This window comes from Orbicella franksi, chromosome 12 (assembly GCF_964199315.1).
Source record: "Orbicella franksi chromosome 12, jaOrbFran1.1, whole genome shotgun sequence".
NCBI lineage: Eukaryota > Metazoa > Cnidaria > Anthozoa > Scleractinia > Merulinidae > Orbicella > Orbicella franksi.
In genome coordinates this window covers 19736262-19750395 of record NC_138156.1, presented here as the reverse complement: position 1 = coordinate 19750395, position 14134 = coordinate 19736262, and the positions used below count along the sequence as shown (strand labels likewise).

General features: G+C 40.7%; 2 protein-coding genes and 1 pseudogene across 5 annotated transcripts in view; 2 read left to right on the top strand and 1 right to left on the bottom strand.

Annotated features, from left to right (window-relative positions):
• The first annotated feature begins 651 nt into the window (after window positions 1–651).
• Window positions 652–4867, top strand: LOC145463254 (transmembrane protein 45B-like). The gene has a single exon (XM_081446991.1). It carries the CDS (start codon window positions 1632–1634, stop codon window positions 2493–2495), a length of 864 nt encoding a protein of 287 aa, XP_081303117.1. The 5' UTR covers window positions 652–1631; the 3' UTR covers window positions 2496–4867.
• Window positions 4868–5679: 812 nt separating this feature from the next.
• LOC145464188 (metabotropic glutamate receptor 2-like) lies at window positions 5680–11695 on the top strand (annotated as a pseudogene). Its single transcript, XR_014041404.1, has 2 exons — window positions 5680–6217; window positions 6513–11695. The product of XR_014041404.1 is annotated as a metabotropic glutamate receptor 2-like (transcript).
• Window positions 11696–11795: 100 nt separating this feature from the next.
• LOC145464190 (uncharacterized) overlaps window positions 11796–14134 on the bottom strand; it is a 15176-nt gene continuing 12837 nt past the window's right edge. For all 3 annotated transcript variants that reach the window (XM_081447997.1, XM_081447998.1, XM_081447999.1), the window contains exon 6: window positions 11796–14134. This exon is cut by the window's right edge and continues 1033 nt beyond it. The gene's annotated coding sequence lies outside the window, so the exon portion shown is untranslated.

Genomic DNA, 14134 nt, shown 5'->3' with positions numbered 1-14134 from the left:
TCATTGGTTGGGTCATGTTACTAACACCTGGCACCAAGTTTGAAGTTCAGGGCTACACTGTAAGCTACTGTTAGGCTCATCAATTCCTGATGGCCGTCCCTCATAAAAGGGGTGCGGGGTTGATTGTCGCAGCTTTTAAGAGGTTAAGAGTCAAGGTTTTGGGAGTAATATATCAAGCACAAGTGACCGTGCTTGAGCGAATTCAAAACACCGAGGCAAAGGTTGAAAGAACGACCCCGTAGTGGAGTATTTTTCCGTGACGAACTTCGAGATGTTTGGTTTGTTTAGAAACGTGGTCATACACGGTCTTTCGTGTTTGGTATATCTTCTCAATCGAAACTAACACTAAAGAGAAAACTGAGAGAAAGACAGCAGCGGTGTCGTAATCGTAAAAATGTATGCTAATTACGATCAGATATCCAAACAACGTCACAGGTATGGTTTCCTTGGACAACCCTGTCCCTTGTCATTCATTTCTTTGTAAAAATTGGCAAGTTTAAGGTCTTATATTTTCATGAGTTTGCAACGGATGCTAATGAAACTTCGCATATTTACTAAATTCGCCATGATGAATCGTGCGATGAGGCTTAGTTTTTGTGTGAATGGAAAAAAAAAACAAAAAAAAACAAAAAAAAACAAAAACAAGGAAAACGTGACATCGTCAAAAAGGTACGGCTTAAGGGTGAAAATTGAATTTGAGCTATACGCGCAGCGAGGTCAGCGAGATTCTCGTGGGTCTTTCAGGTCCCTTTCATTTTCTCGATAATTAACCAGTTTATCACTAATTTCCAATCATGGTGTTACCAGCCCTGTTCCTTTCTATACTCTGTCTTCAGTTCTGTTGCCAATTTCGTTCTTTAATTCCAACTTTACCATTGGTGGGAATTGATTCGTTATCGTCTAAATTGCACTGTCCCATCGTCAGGGGGCAGGAGGGGCGAGGGGAGAAAACACCCTAGAAGAATGCGCCGCTATTGAAAAGTCGCACTAACTAAAACAGAACTTGAACTCCTTGCGCGCAGGCAAACATATTGTATATTTTAAAGAATAAATGAGTGAGTGGCGAAATTTATAAATAAATCCCATTATTTCCTCGTAGCGGTCTTTTTTTTAAAAAAACAAAAACAAAAAAACAAAAGTACATTTTCTCGTTAGCTTTACTATAGAGTTCTACAATTTGGGAAAACCTGATAAGAGCTGTGTCAACATTCGGGTTGAAACACCGTTGGCCTCTCGAGGTGTCACCATGGTAGGGGGAAACTCACGAAAAATGTTCTCCATTTCTTTTAAAGTACACTAGAGTCAGTTTTTAACACTTGGAGTTCGATTCAAACGGTGTAAACCATTATGCGTTGGTTTTTGCACGAACCAAGCCATTATCTCCGTTTCAAGTCGACGTTTAGGCGACGAAGATACGTTTTTTTTAGTGCTAAGTGTATGCTAACTAGACAAAAGTATTGTTTGTCGTCAAGATGTTCAACTATCCATTTAAATCTCTCCACGAACATGCCAATTTGCATGTGTGTTTGCTTATATGTACCTGTTGGACATCATATACTTGTCGGTGTTAACAGGTTGAGTAGCAATTCAAAGTTTAACCGTCTGACTCTGCACAAACACTGAGTTGTGACATGGGTTCGTTAAAAGGGCATCTTCTTCCTGGCTCGATGTTCATGGTAATCTCTGTATGGTGGTTTATCGGCGAAACTCTGCAAAAAGCCGGTCACAGAAATTATTGCAATCGCTCTCGAGGTCGCTCTCGCGGATCAAGAGCAGCTGTCCAACCTGTGTGGTATTCGTGTCCCGGCGCCAGGCTTTCCACAATACCCGTGGAACCCATTGTAAAAGTTGTGTTTGCGATGCTGGGCGTCTTAGCCGAACTCCCCGCTTCCCGTGCAGCTACCTTGCATGATGAGGATGGAGAACTTATCGCCCAACACTTGGATAACTACACCCATGCAGTTATGTACGGTTTTTTTGGCCTTAGCGGCGTTTTCGATCTTGTGATGTGGTTTGACTTGTTTCCGCTGCCGCCAAAATTCGACTATTTGGTCATCTCGTTGGCATTTTGCTTCGAAGGGTTTTTGTTTTGCTTTCATCTTCACGGGCGAGATGAACTCAACGTGCGCTTACACACCTTCCTTTACATTTTAGTGTTTGTCACCGCTGCTGTCTTTTTCTTAGCTGTAATTTCCGACCAATTTTTTCACTTCGTGGGTTTTTTGCGAGCTTATTTAACGAGCTTGCAGGGAAGCTGGTTTTTCCAAGCAGGGTTTGTCCTTTTTGGACCCAACCCGTGGAAAAATTCTCCAAGCAATGTAGAGTTTTTGGGGATCGTGTTTGCGTTTCACGCTTTGACTTGGTTTGTTGTTCATTTGATATTACGCATTGTCTGCTACCACTGTTACACCAAAAAGAACCAGCTAAACGAAAGCCTCTCTGAGGAGGAAAGCTCCGGCGAGGAGGCGGATTGCGTGATGTTGGGAGAGCTTTAGAGAAGAGGAAAGAACAAAAGAAATTGCGTGAAGAAACATAATTATTCATTTCTACTGCTAAATTTAATTCATTTACCATTGTTAAGTGAAAGGCCCGTTTACAGCATTTGACCATATGAGACGCTGTTCTTTTATTTATTTATTTATTTATTTTGCTCAGAGACATGACTTAGGTAACAATTAGCTCACAGTCTGGGTCAACCTATAGTAGATAAAATGTTTGCTGTTTATGTTCTAGCTAGTAATTACTACGTTAATTATATGCTAATTTACGCGATTCAGTGCTGAAACCATGCCTCGAGGGACGTGGTTTAAAACACGTATCTAACCGCGAACATCATCCATAGGCAAACATTACTGTTCAAAGTCACTGAACTTAAATACTGGTTTTACTTTTACGCATTTGAAAATTTTCATTTTTTAAAGCGAAATGTTTACGACCTTAGAGTGGGAAACAGGTGCGTAGAAAAAATTGTTTGCTATATTAAGATAATGTAAAGGTAGAAGGAAACGTTAACTAAACTATTTAACAAGTTAAGGAGCTTACACCATGTATTGTACTGTCATAAAACATGACAGTAATTTTTGAAAAAAATTACTGTAAAAAGAAGATCAGATCATTTTCTTTAGAAAACAGCCTGAGGCCAATGTTTTCTACACTTCTCAAGTGTTTACAATTTTCTGGAGTGGCTAATGGTTTAATTAGGCTTCTCGATATGCTCGTGAAAGAATATGAACAAATATAGCTGTTTAATAACCAGCCGGATCGCCAGCAAAATCTGAACTGTGTTTTGTTTTTAAAGTCAGTGAGGAGCTTAACATTCTGCAGAGTCTGTTTTTGCGTAACCGTTCGTGGATAAACGTTAATAAAAATTTACACGGTGAGAATGAATTTGCAATTCAAAGCAAGAACTAAAATTATTTGAACACGGGTGTCAAAAAACGGCTTACCTACTTCTAGCTAAGTGTTTACTTTAGGCTCCGTCCACGCTACGTCGGAGAAATTTCGAAACGGCGTTTTCACACTGAAAACGCATCAAATGTTTTCCGTCCACACTATGCCGGAGAAATTTAAAACGCAACAATCACCGGTCATTTTGGATTTGTGTTTAAAAAAAATTGTGCAGGGAAATCACGTGAAATCATCGTGACTTCGTCGTTTTCGAAAATCTCCGTTTTCAAAGTGTTTTTCGTCCATACTAAACTCAAAATCGGCGTCATCAAATTCCTCCGGTTTTAATTAAGAGCGTTTTCGAAAAGCTCCGTTTTCGTGACAGATTAGTGTGGACGGTAGGGCTAACCGTAGAAATAAAGCTGCGTTTTCAAATTTCTCCGCCGGCGAAGAAATAGAATTAGGGGACTCGGAGGAAGTTTTCTCAACATGAGTTACAGAGTGACTATCACTCCTGGAAAATGACGACGCTGTGACTTACAGTTTCACCAGTAGATACAAAGGGATTGCAATCAGAAAGCCCTGAGGGCCTCCCACATTAAAATGACAGTGGTGCTCGTATCTTTTAGGGGTTTAAATTCATGTCGTGGGACCTCTTAGGTAGTTACAATCGAAAATGACCACCGCTTAAGTTATGACGGTACCCTTTAGGGTATTGAGCCGGAAAATCAGAAACAGGAACTATTTGTCGCTCAACTGTGTTTTATTTGTCTCTTTCATATTTCATTAAAGAACAATCGCTACAGTCAGTACAGGAGAGATGACGAGAGCTTAAACAACTGCCGCCTTGTTAACGTCCTGGTCAATTGCACTGAAATTAGCCAAATAAATAGGATACAGATTTCTGACAATGCTTTCAAAAATCTTAACAAGTAGAAGATACTCGATGGATCGTCTTATCGCTGTCAAAATTTTTTCATACTGTCAGCTGATGTGTTGTTTCAGAATTGTTACTTCTCAGGGGTGAAAATGAATTGGGACCACGCCCGCAAAACGAGATCTTAGTAGGAAAGAAAACAAACAGCGGTTACAGACATTACAAATAGAAAACGCACGGTCTAAAAAACTTAACTGTATTAAATGACTTGGCGTTTCGTATGTTACAAAATACATCTCCTGAAGTGACGGTTACAACTATAGCAAAAGATGATAAATTTAAAAATAAAGCGAGGCACTGGTGACAAGCTAAAAATTAATAACAAAATTGATACTTCCGGTAGTTGATACTTCGGGTAGAAATTAATAAAGAAACAGGATTTTAAGTCACTGATCGATAGCCTTTCTTTAACTGTTTGTTTTTTTTCCTTCTAAGATTTAAATGGTCGAAGAACAAGAATATTTATGAGATTTTAAAGGTACTAAGATCTTAAATCTTAAAAGGGGTTCTTTCCAACGAGCACACCCGTCACTATTATATGGGAGTCCCCCCCCCCCCCCACCCCCGGCACCACCACCCTGGATTAGCCGAAGCTGCAGTCATTTTAGTAATCAGCCAAGTAATCAATTATCGGTGGTCTCTGGGAAAACAGTCCGTGAACAGTCTAATCGATGTCCGAGTTGCAAATTTAGAAGAAGATAATTTTCTAGGATTCTTGGCTAACATAATTGTTTCAGAAATTTGTGTTTCCAAAGGGAACGTAACTGGTACCCATTTGTATTTTTAAAGACTCTTCGTGATGGGCTTGGGAGACTGGTATCTAACATGTAAACAGTCAATTTACGAAGAGACTAGACTACGAGTAGTCCCTCTTTCGATTAGTCCGTCGTGCGTGACGCGAAATAAAAAAAGAACAAAATTGCTGCGCGAACTCCTGGGCATTGGAAACACGCGCGCGTCTCGCCCCCAGGATTTCACGCGGCCATTTTTTCCTAGCGATATATTTACGGTCAACGTCGACGGACTAAGGGAAAGAGGGACTACTCGTTCGATAATCGTAGTCTACGACGAGACTAGAAATTGGGCGAATGTACACTAAATATTTTATTATAAACTTTTGCATTTTAATCTCCACCCGAACAAAAAAATTCATTATCGACTGATTGCAAGTGAATTAGAACAAACAGTAAAACGTCTTTTTAATTTAGTTGTCATTGCAGGACATAATTTAGCCGAGAAGCGACAAGTTATTACTGTGGAAGTGAACCTCGTTTGCCACTAATGTCAAATTTGCTTTTATTGACGTAGGGCAAAACTTTAATTTCTTGAATGGTAAGTGCTCCGAAACAGAAGAAGATAAAGAGTATTGGATTAAATTTAAGAGGTTTACAACTAAGCGGGTGAAATCCAAGAAAGTTTGAAATGCTATCAAAAGCGCAAACAAACGATGCAATTAAAGGGCAGAATTTAATTTATACTTAGGCCTTCCTGGGACTTATTTTACCCTTTAACTTACTGATTAGTAATAAAAAACGGTTTTGTCCGTGGCTCTTTTTGTTATCTCCGCTCGCAGGCTAACGTAGGTGTCGAAGTTTGAAGAATTGTGGGTTTTCAAAGGTTTTATAATTGCCCGACACCTGCTAGAAAACTCTCTCTTTGCACTGCTGTCAAGCTTTTATTTTAAATCGAAGATGTAAATTAGTCTTAGTCAAACCAATTGATGTGAAGGTGTCAGCTGAATCAAGCTTGTAATTTCCGAAAAGCGGAGTTTTTTTTTATCCTTTCAGTTACGTTGGTGGGTTTAGAAAAGGTACCTATCACCCGGCCGGACCAGAGCCAGTTGAAACCTTACTGAGTTGATTCTTTTAAAAATCGCACGGAAATATTCCGCAGGTAAGAAAAATCATACAGAAGACTTCTCTATTACAGCACTTAAAAGCCTTGCGCTGTTTGAAATGTCAAACCATTCGGTTTTATTTACACACATCTTATTATTCCAGTTATTTGTCCTATTGTGCGTATATATTCTGCGGCAACGCAGTAATAGGACACATTTAATGAGCTGATCTGTGCGAATCCTTTAAGGTAATTTTCTCTGTTTGAAATAGGCCACAGGCCTTTGAATCTCTTCCAAGGGAAAAGTATTGTAACGGGCACTTCATTTATATGTTTGTTTATGGTTTTGTAGTACGAAGGAAGGACTGTTCCCGGAGAGGCCTTTTAATCGCTGTGTCGCAGATTCTAACAAAACAACAACAACAATGTACAAAGCGAAAAGGTGCGGCGAATTGATAGTGGAAAACAGGACACAACTGAAGCAAGAAAAAAGGACTTTATCGGTGCTCAGATAAATAATCACGGTTGTGGAAGCAATCAATAGCGGAGTCGAGATCACTTTTTCTTCAGTTTCGCAGCTGTTCGATATTTTTAAGGAACGATGTTCGCTGTACGTTGTGTAGCACTTCTCGGCATAAGTGCTCTCCTAGTCGAAGGAGACACACTGATAAAGCGCTCTCCACGGATTTACTCACCAGGGAATGTGATGTTGGATGGCCTAGCGCCGGTTCACTATCCCCCGGGTACAAGAGAAGATGATCCCGCGCAAAACTCCCGCGGGAAGTTTTCTCATCATTGCGGCGGCCCCTTCAACTTCCGAGGACTGCAGCACGCCGAAGCGATTCTTTACGCCGTCGACCAAATCAACAAAAACAAAACTTTGCTACCAGGTGTCACACTGGGCGTCGACATCAAAGATACTTGTAACAGTGTTGATCACACGATAAGAGAATCTCTTCAGTTTGGATTCATCCGCGCGGCTTACACGCACGCGGAAGATTTAGAACGTATTCAAGCCTGCGGATTGATGAAAAATGGTTCCGCTTTTACGATGGAAAACACAAGGAATAAAGGAGTCGCCATCATCGGAGCCGCCTACAGCGGGATCACGATCGCAGTTGCAAATCTAGCGGGGCTATTTCATGTCCCGGTTGTAAGCTACGCGTCCACCAGTAGGCTTTTAAGCGACCGTTCGCGCTTCAAGAACTTTCTGCGTACTGTTCCGTCGGACACAAGACAGGCACAAGTGATGGTGGACATCATCCGTGAGTTTGATTGGAATTTCGTCTCGACCGTGGCCTCCGACACGGAGTACGGACGTTCGGGAATCGAGTCATTTAAGTACGCCGCGAACAGTCGAGAGCACTCTCGCATTTGTATCGCAGTGGACGAGGTCTTCACCGTGAGGACTCCGAAAGCAAAAGTGCGCGAAATTTTCTCGAAAATTCGCGAACATCCCGAAGCAAAGGTAATTGTGCTCTTTGCTGAGCTCAACGATGCGGATTATTTCATAAACGTTGCGCGCGAGGTAAACATGACTGGATACATCTGGATTGGTTCCGACGCATTTGCCCGTTCTTACTCGGTTCTGCGCAACAACCAAGAAATATTGAAATACTTTATCAACGTAGAGCCAAAATGCAAAGTTTATGAGCCGTTTAAAGCTTATTTTCAGAACATCACTGTAGAACGCTTGCTGCGAAATCCTTGGCTAAGGGCGTATCAGGGGTACATTGAGAAGCTATTGAACTTGAGTGAGCCGACAGAATATTCAGCATACACCACCACGGCCATTGACGCAGTGTAAGCCGTCGCATATGGTTTGCATGACATGTATCGGTGTTCCAACAAGGCTTGTTTCGTTGATGTCTCCAAAACCGTGCAAAGAGACGTGTATGGTTACATCAAGAACGCGTCCTTCGTGTCTCCTACAGGGCACCGTGTATCATTTGACGAAAGTGGAAGCTCGGAGGCCGCTTCCTACAACATTATTTTTGTGAACAATCGCAGCGGTGGATATCATTTTCAAGTTTTTGGAAACTGGTCTTTGGGAGGCGGGTTGAAATATTTGCCAATGTACGAGTATGATCGACACCTTTTTGGCAGCTTACATTCCTTTGCGAGGTGTAGTCCTACCTGTGGACCAGGGTTTTGGAAGGAGCCCAAGAAACACTTCCCAGAGTGCTGTTGGAACTGTGTTCATTGTCATGGCAACAGTGTGACCAACCAATCAGGAGCGACAGCATGCGTGAGTTGCCCGGATGGATCAATAGCCAATCATGAAAAGTCTTCTTGTGACGTCAGCCCCGTGACTGAAGTTTACAGCACCCGCGCTGGCATTGCGGTAGCAACCGCTTGTGGTGTTGGCATCTGTGCTGTTTTTATAACATTTGTAACGATGTTTAAACAGAGAAAGACGCCAGTTGTAAAGGCGGCAAGCCGGGAAATCTCCTACATTCTGCTGTCTGGTCTTGCTTGGTGTTACACCCTTCCAATCACCTTCATTCTGCAACCGACGTCTCTGTTCTGCAATATACAACCGTTTTTAATGAGCACCGGCATTGCTATGGTGATTGGCTCGCTCTTAACGAAAACCAATCGCATCGCACGAATTTTCAGCGTGAAAACCATGCGCACTGGAAAGACGTACTTCCTCAGCAACAAATGGCAGCTGGTATTTGTGTTTCTCTACGCCATGATGGAGAATTCTACCGCGGCGATCTGGATCATAATCTCTCCCCGGAAGGCCGCGAGAGTCACGCACGGGCGAAACGAAGTCACGTTAGAGTGTGTGGCAGAGTCAATAGTGGGCATCACGATCTGGGCCACGTTCAACGCTGCACTTATCCTGCTCTGCACTTACCAGGCGTTCTTAGTGCGTAAAGTTCCCGAGAACTACAACGAAGCTAAGTTCATCACCTTCAGTATGGTCACTATGTGCATAAGCGGAGCAGTTTTCGTCCCTACCTCACTGGGTACCAAGGGATTCTACAGGACCATTTTGACCTGTTTTCTCGTGATATTATGCTGCTCAATGGCGCTGATCTGTCTCTTCGGACCCAAGCTGTACATCATATTCTTTCGCCCTGAGAAGAACCAGCCACATCAACCACACACTGAACCGAGGTCCATTGGAAATCTTCGCCCACAGTACATCCGCTCCGTTTCTTCTCTTACTACACTAACTACGATCAACTCGTTGGAAAGTCCGGACATCATCGGTCCTCGACTGACCAATTTCCAACCTTCTGCGGGACTTCAGGAACAGAAGGCTGGAAGCTGCGAAGAAGATAAAAGTTCTGAACCATGCTGTTCAAAGGATGGTTGCATGAGCTAAAAGTGTGAGCTTATAGGATGCCAGTTTTAACAGTGTACATATGTAATATATCAAATTAGAGCGGTTTTAGCTGAATGCTGAAAAGAACCTCGTTCCCAGGGCCTCTCCTCTCGCTCCAGTAGGGCGGGAAGATGAGAGACCCTGGGAACCAGGCTTTGTTGTAAACGAAATCCAAGGCCAAGGACGCAGACAATCCAATGAACCAATCAAACTGGAAGAAAAAAGCATGTGGCCGACGGAGGTATTATAAATCCAAAAGCTTTGGAATTAGAGAAATTTACGTTGGTGATAAACTAATAAAGTAATCTTTCGAAAATTATTTTTGATTGATTTTTTTCTCCTAACCATTGGTGAATATTCTCTTACTGTAATATACAGTGGAACCCCGCCTTACAGTCCCTTCGTTTTAAATACGGTCACCTCGTTATTACGGCCACCTTTTAATGTTCCAATAAAACGCCAATACATTTTCCTATAGACTTGCCACAAGACGATCTCATGAATTTCAGGGTAGAATATGTTAGGCCGACGAAGTCGCGAAAGATTAACCGCAAGTCACGTTTCGTTGCGCATAGTTTGACAAGTCGGTCACCAAGGGATATCCAGGGGACCTCTGATTGGTTGAAGCACAGCGACCCGTTTTTGGGTCGCTAAAATTGGCGGCAATGAAGCAGGAAAAGTCCTTCGTCCGGCGGGTACTAAATAAACAAGACGAAGGACTTCTCAGAAAATCTAATTTTCCTATAATAAAACTCCGTTAATGCGGCCATCCCATTTTATCCTATATAATTTTACCCCATTTATATGGCCATTCAAACCAGTTATGTCCATCTCTCCGTTGTTAATAGTGTATACTGATTGAAGTTCCATTTTTTTAAAAATATATCTGCATTCCGATAATTCCGACGCTTATTAAAGAAAAGTTCTTTAGAAGTGCAATTGTGATATACCTTTTAAGACATAACTCAATTTAGACCAGTCATGAAGTTTGACCCTACCCCGTTAATACGGCCAAATATTCATGGCCTGTTGGTGACCGTATTAACAGTGTTCCACTGTAGTTTTGAAGTTTCTAGTTTACGTTTTTTACTTTTCAGCTCCCAGTTTCCAGAGAGATATTGATTCACCACTAAATCCCACTGAGTTTGGTCGCCCTCAAAACCATAAACACACTACTTGGTGTGGCTCGCTCCAAGCTACGTGCTGCGCAGAACACCCGAGAAAGCCCTGGCACCTCACAAACGTACCAGTGTTTACCAGTGCACATTTCTAAACCAAACATCGAAGAAAGATAAGAGCATATTTTCCTGCTAATTTCAAGGTCAATCGCAGGAAAATACGTTTTATAGTACTATCGGTGGCAAACAATGAGAATAAAAGATGTTTTTTCCATACCAAGTGAAAAGAAAATTATGTAGAAATAATCAAGTAAAAATGGCTTCTTCCGGGAAAGTAGCCAATCAAATCACTTATCGTCGCACGTGGCAGCATGCGTTTTTTGGCGGGCGAAAGTTTGCTTTGACTTTGTCTCGAGGATAGCTGTTTGTGAAACACTTTGCCTTTCGTCGACAACAAAGAAACAGCTTACAAGAAGAGAAGGAACGAAAGAAAGCTGACATCTTTACTTGAAGGAATGTAAGTAATGGCTATTGGTATTACCTTTCGAATTTAAATACATATTGTAGCGGTTTCATTGACTCGTGATATATACCAAACACGAGTTTTAATCTCTAGACACGTGCCAAGGGAGTTGCAATCTATTTAACAATGGCTAAAACCTACTGTCTTCCATTTTCTATTTCATTCCTCTCACTAGGCAAACACTAACCCCCGTTTTACGGGCAACCTGTTAGAGATGGCGCAATTATTCCAGTCAAAAAATACGGCTTTGCGTATATAGTTCCAGTCGTGCAACTGTGCAACGCAAACTAGTCAGCTAGCGAGTGATGACTGACTGCGTTTGCTTTACGCGCAGTGTACAAACATTCCTTGTGTTTGTACAAGAGAGAATGTGGCATTCATATAGAACAGTTCAGTTCTTCCACCGAACTAAAAGAGACGGGACAAAAGTGCACTACTTGAAAGAGTTCTAGCCACGTTTCTAGGTACCAAACAGCCCATTTTATCAAGCCACATGGTTTTGATATTACGATACTCAACTGAAGACCAACCATAACAAATTAGTGGTCTTTACTTTTAAATAAAGTTGTCTAACCATCTATCATCTGGACTACATCGGGTGGTGCAAATGGGCTGCGGAGTTTTACTACTCGCAGAGAAAACACAAACACAATGATATTCATACAAACTAGGACGTTTTTTATTGAAGTAACCAATGTTCTTTTTGTTCCCAAAACCACACAATGTTCGAACATTCAAAGATTCTAATTTGAATAAATATTGTCCCTCACGCAGTTTCACAAAAATATAAAAGCGCTACACAGTGGAATTATGTAAACATGACCATTACCAAGCAGAAATTCAACAATGGAGAATTACGAATACAATTAAGAATTAGGCTGAATTTGACCTCTCTTAAAGTTACAACATACCAACCCTCACCCCGCTTAGAGCCACTTCGTAAGTTAAGCGATTAAGTATTTATCGAGTATTTATTACAATAATTTTAGCCCTAACTTTCTAGCCTGTCTATAAAACTGTTGTAAGACACAAAGAGACTATTCAAATGCAGCTAGTGATTGAGCCGTATGTGATTTTCAACTTTTCTCGCTCCGAAAATTGACAGCATTTGTTTAACATGTCCCTTGGCACCCTTACAGAGTTGAAAGAATTTTATGACATAATTGTGTGGTTCCAGAAAATATCCACAACCACCCACAGGTTGGTCAATGGAAATTCCAAGGGGGAGGAAGGACTCGAAAGTCAAATTTTTAAAAGCAAAGTATGAACAGAAACTGGAATTTCCAGAGAAATGGAGAGGGGGGAGGTGTCAAACCGAAAAACCCTCCACGAGAGGGGTGAAGATATTTTCTGGAATAATACAACAATTCGGAAGCAACAAAGCTCAATACTTTCAATAGCCATACCAGCAGCAAATGCAACAGGTAAATAGCTTGCTTCAAGAGATTTAAAATCTTTCCCACAAAAATTTAGCAAAAAAATGTTAATTTTTTACAACAAATGATAATACATAGTGTATGCATTGCCAGCATATTATAGTCGCGAGTATCAAAAGTTTGAAGTCTATATTTTGTTTTACCAAAAAATAAAATAAACCTTTCAGACAGACATTGCTGTAAAAAAGTGCCAACCAAGACAGTTTAAAAATAGTTTTGACTCTTCATACACAATTTCAACTTGTTTAATATCAAATTTAATCAGGATTTTTCATCCCTTTAAACAAATTAATAGCAAAACTACTCAAGCACAGCTTGAAAACAATAACTATTTCAAACTATTTGCTGATAGTTCAGACTTCATACCTAATATCCTATGAAAATCATTCCTAAAATAAACTCATTGGAGATGATTTGGAAATTTTTGTTTCAACTTCCCAATTTCATTACTAGCTTCTGGTGAAATAAAGATGCACCATAACTTGAGCTGGGCATATTCTATTACTGATTTGTTCCGTTTTCTAAAATCTTTCTCTAGAATGTTTCTGCTACTGTAGAACTCTGACACTCAATTCCAATTATATTTACATATTTTCAATATATAATTATTTGACAAAGCTTCTTCAATATAGCCAAGTCAATGTCATTTAAATGAAACTCTTATTAACGAACTCCTGGGCCAAGTAACTGCCTTACTTAAGTGGTATTGCTGTACAAACTTACACACATGCACTCTGTGATAAATTTTTATGAAAGTTCAATTTTTTTGTTTTGTTTTGGAACAAGAAGTACAAAATGTTGTTCTCACATAATATCTTCACTAAAAAAAAGAAAGATGTTATGTAACAACAGTCATAAGGTGGACAATTTCTTGAACAGACTGGAATTACTACAGTAGAACCCCGGTAACTTGAACTCTGAAGGGAAATGAAAAACAGTTAGAGTTAGCAAGGGTTCGAGTTACCGGGGTCAATTGTATATCCAACATGCCAGGTTAATAATTGATAGTTTACTGATTTTTTCAGCACTTCAGTATACAGTGACAGCTAAGGGTACCGCATCCGGTGTGACTCATAACATCGGGAAATGACTGTCAAATATGTGAACAGTTGGTTGCACTAATTAAAATCAAATTACTGTAGTGTCAGTTTTGAGTGTTTTTATCGATTAAATGACAAGAAAAGCTAATGGGATGACATCCCTAGTGAGTTACATGAACCAGAATTTGAGTTCTTGGGGTAAGTTTTTATCAAGGGAAACAAAATTTAGTTTGAGTTAGCGGGGAATTTGAGTTATCCAAGTTTGAGTTAACCGAGTTAAAATGACTGAAAAGTGGGGTCAAATCCAAGGAAAATGGGACTTGGTTTGAGTTAGCGGGGGAGTTCCAGTTATCCGAATTCGTGTTACCGGGGTTGTACTGTATATGTTTTCAGCTGCCTGCCCTAAGATCAGTTGAGCATTTTTAATTTTTTAAACACACGTAATTTTGTTTGCCTATTTTGGCATTCATGATATGCTTTGCCTGAGGTTGGCTGTTGTGTGCTCAGTAAAGCTGCAGGT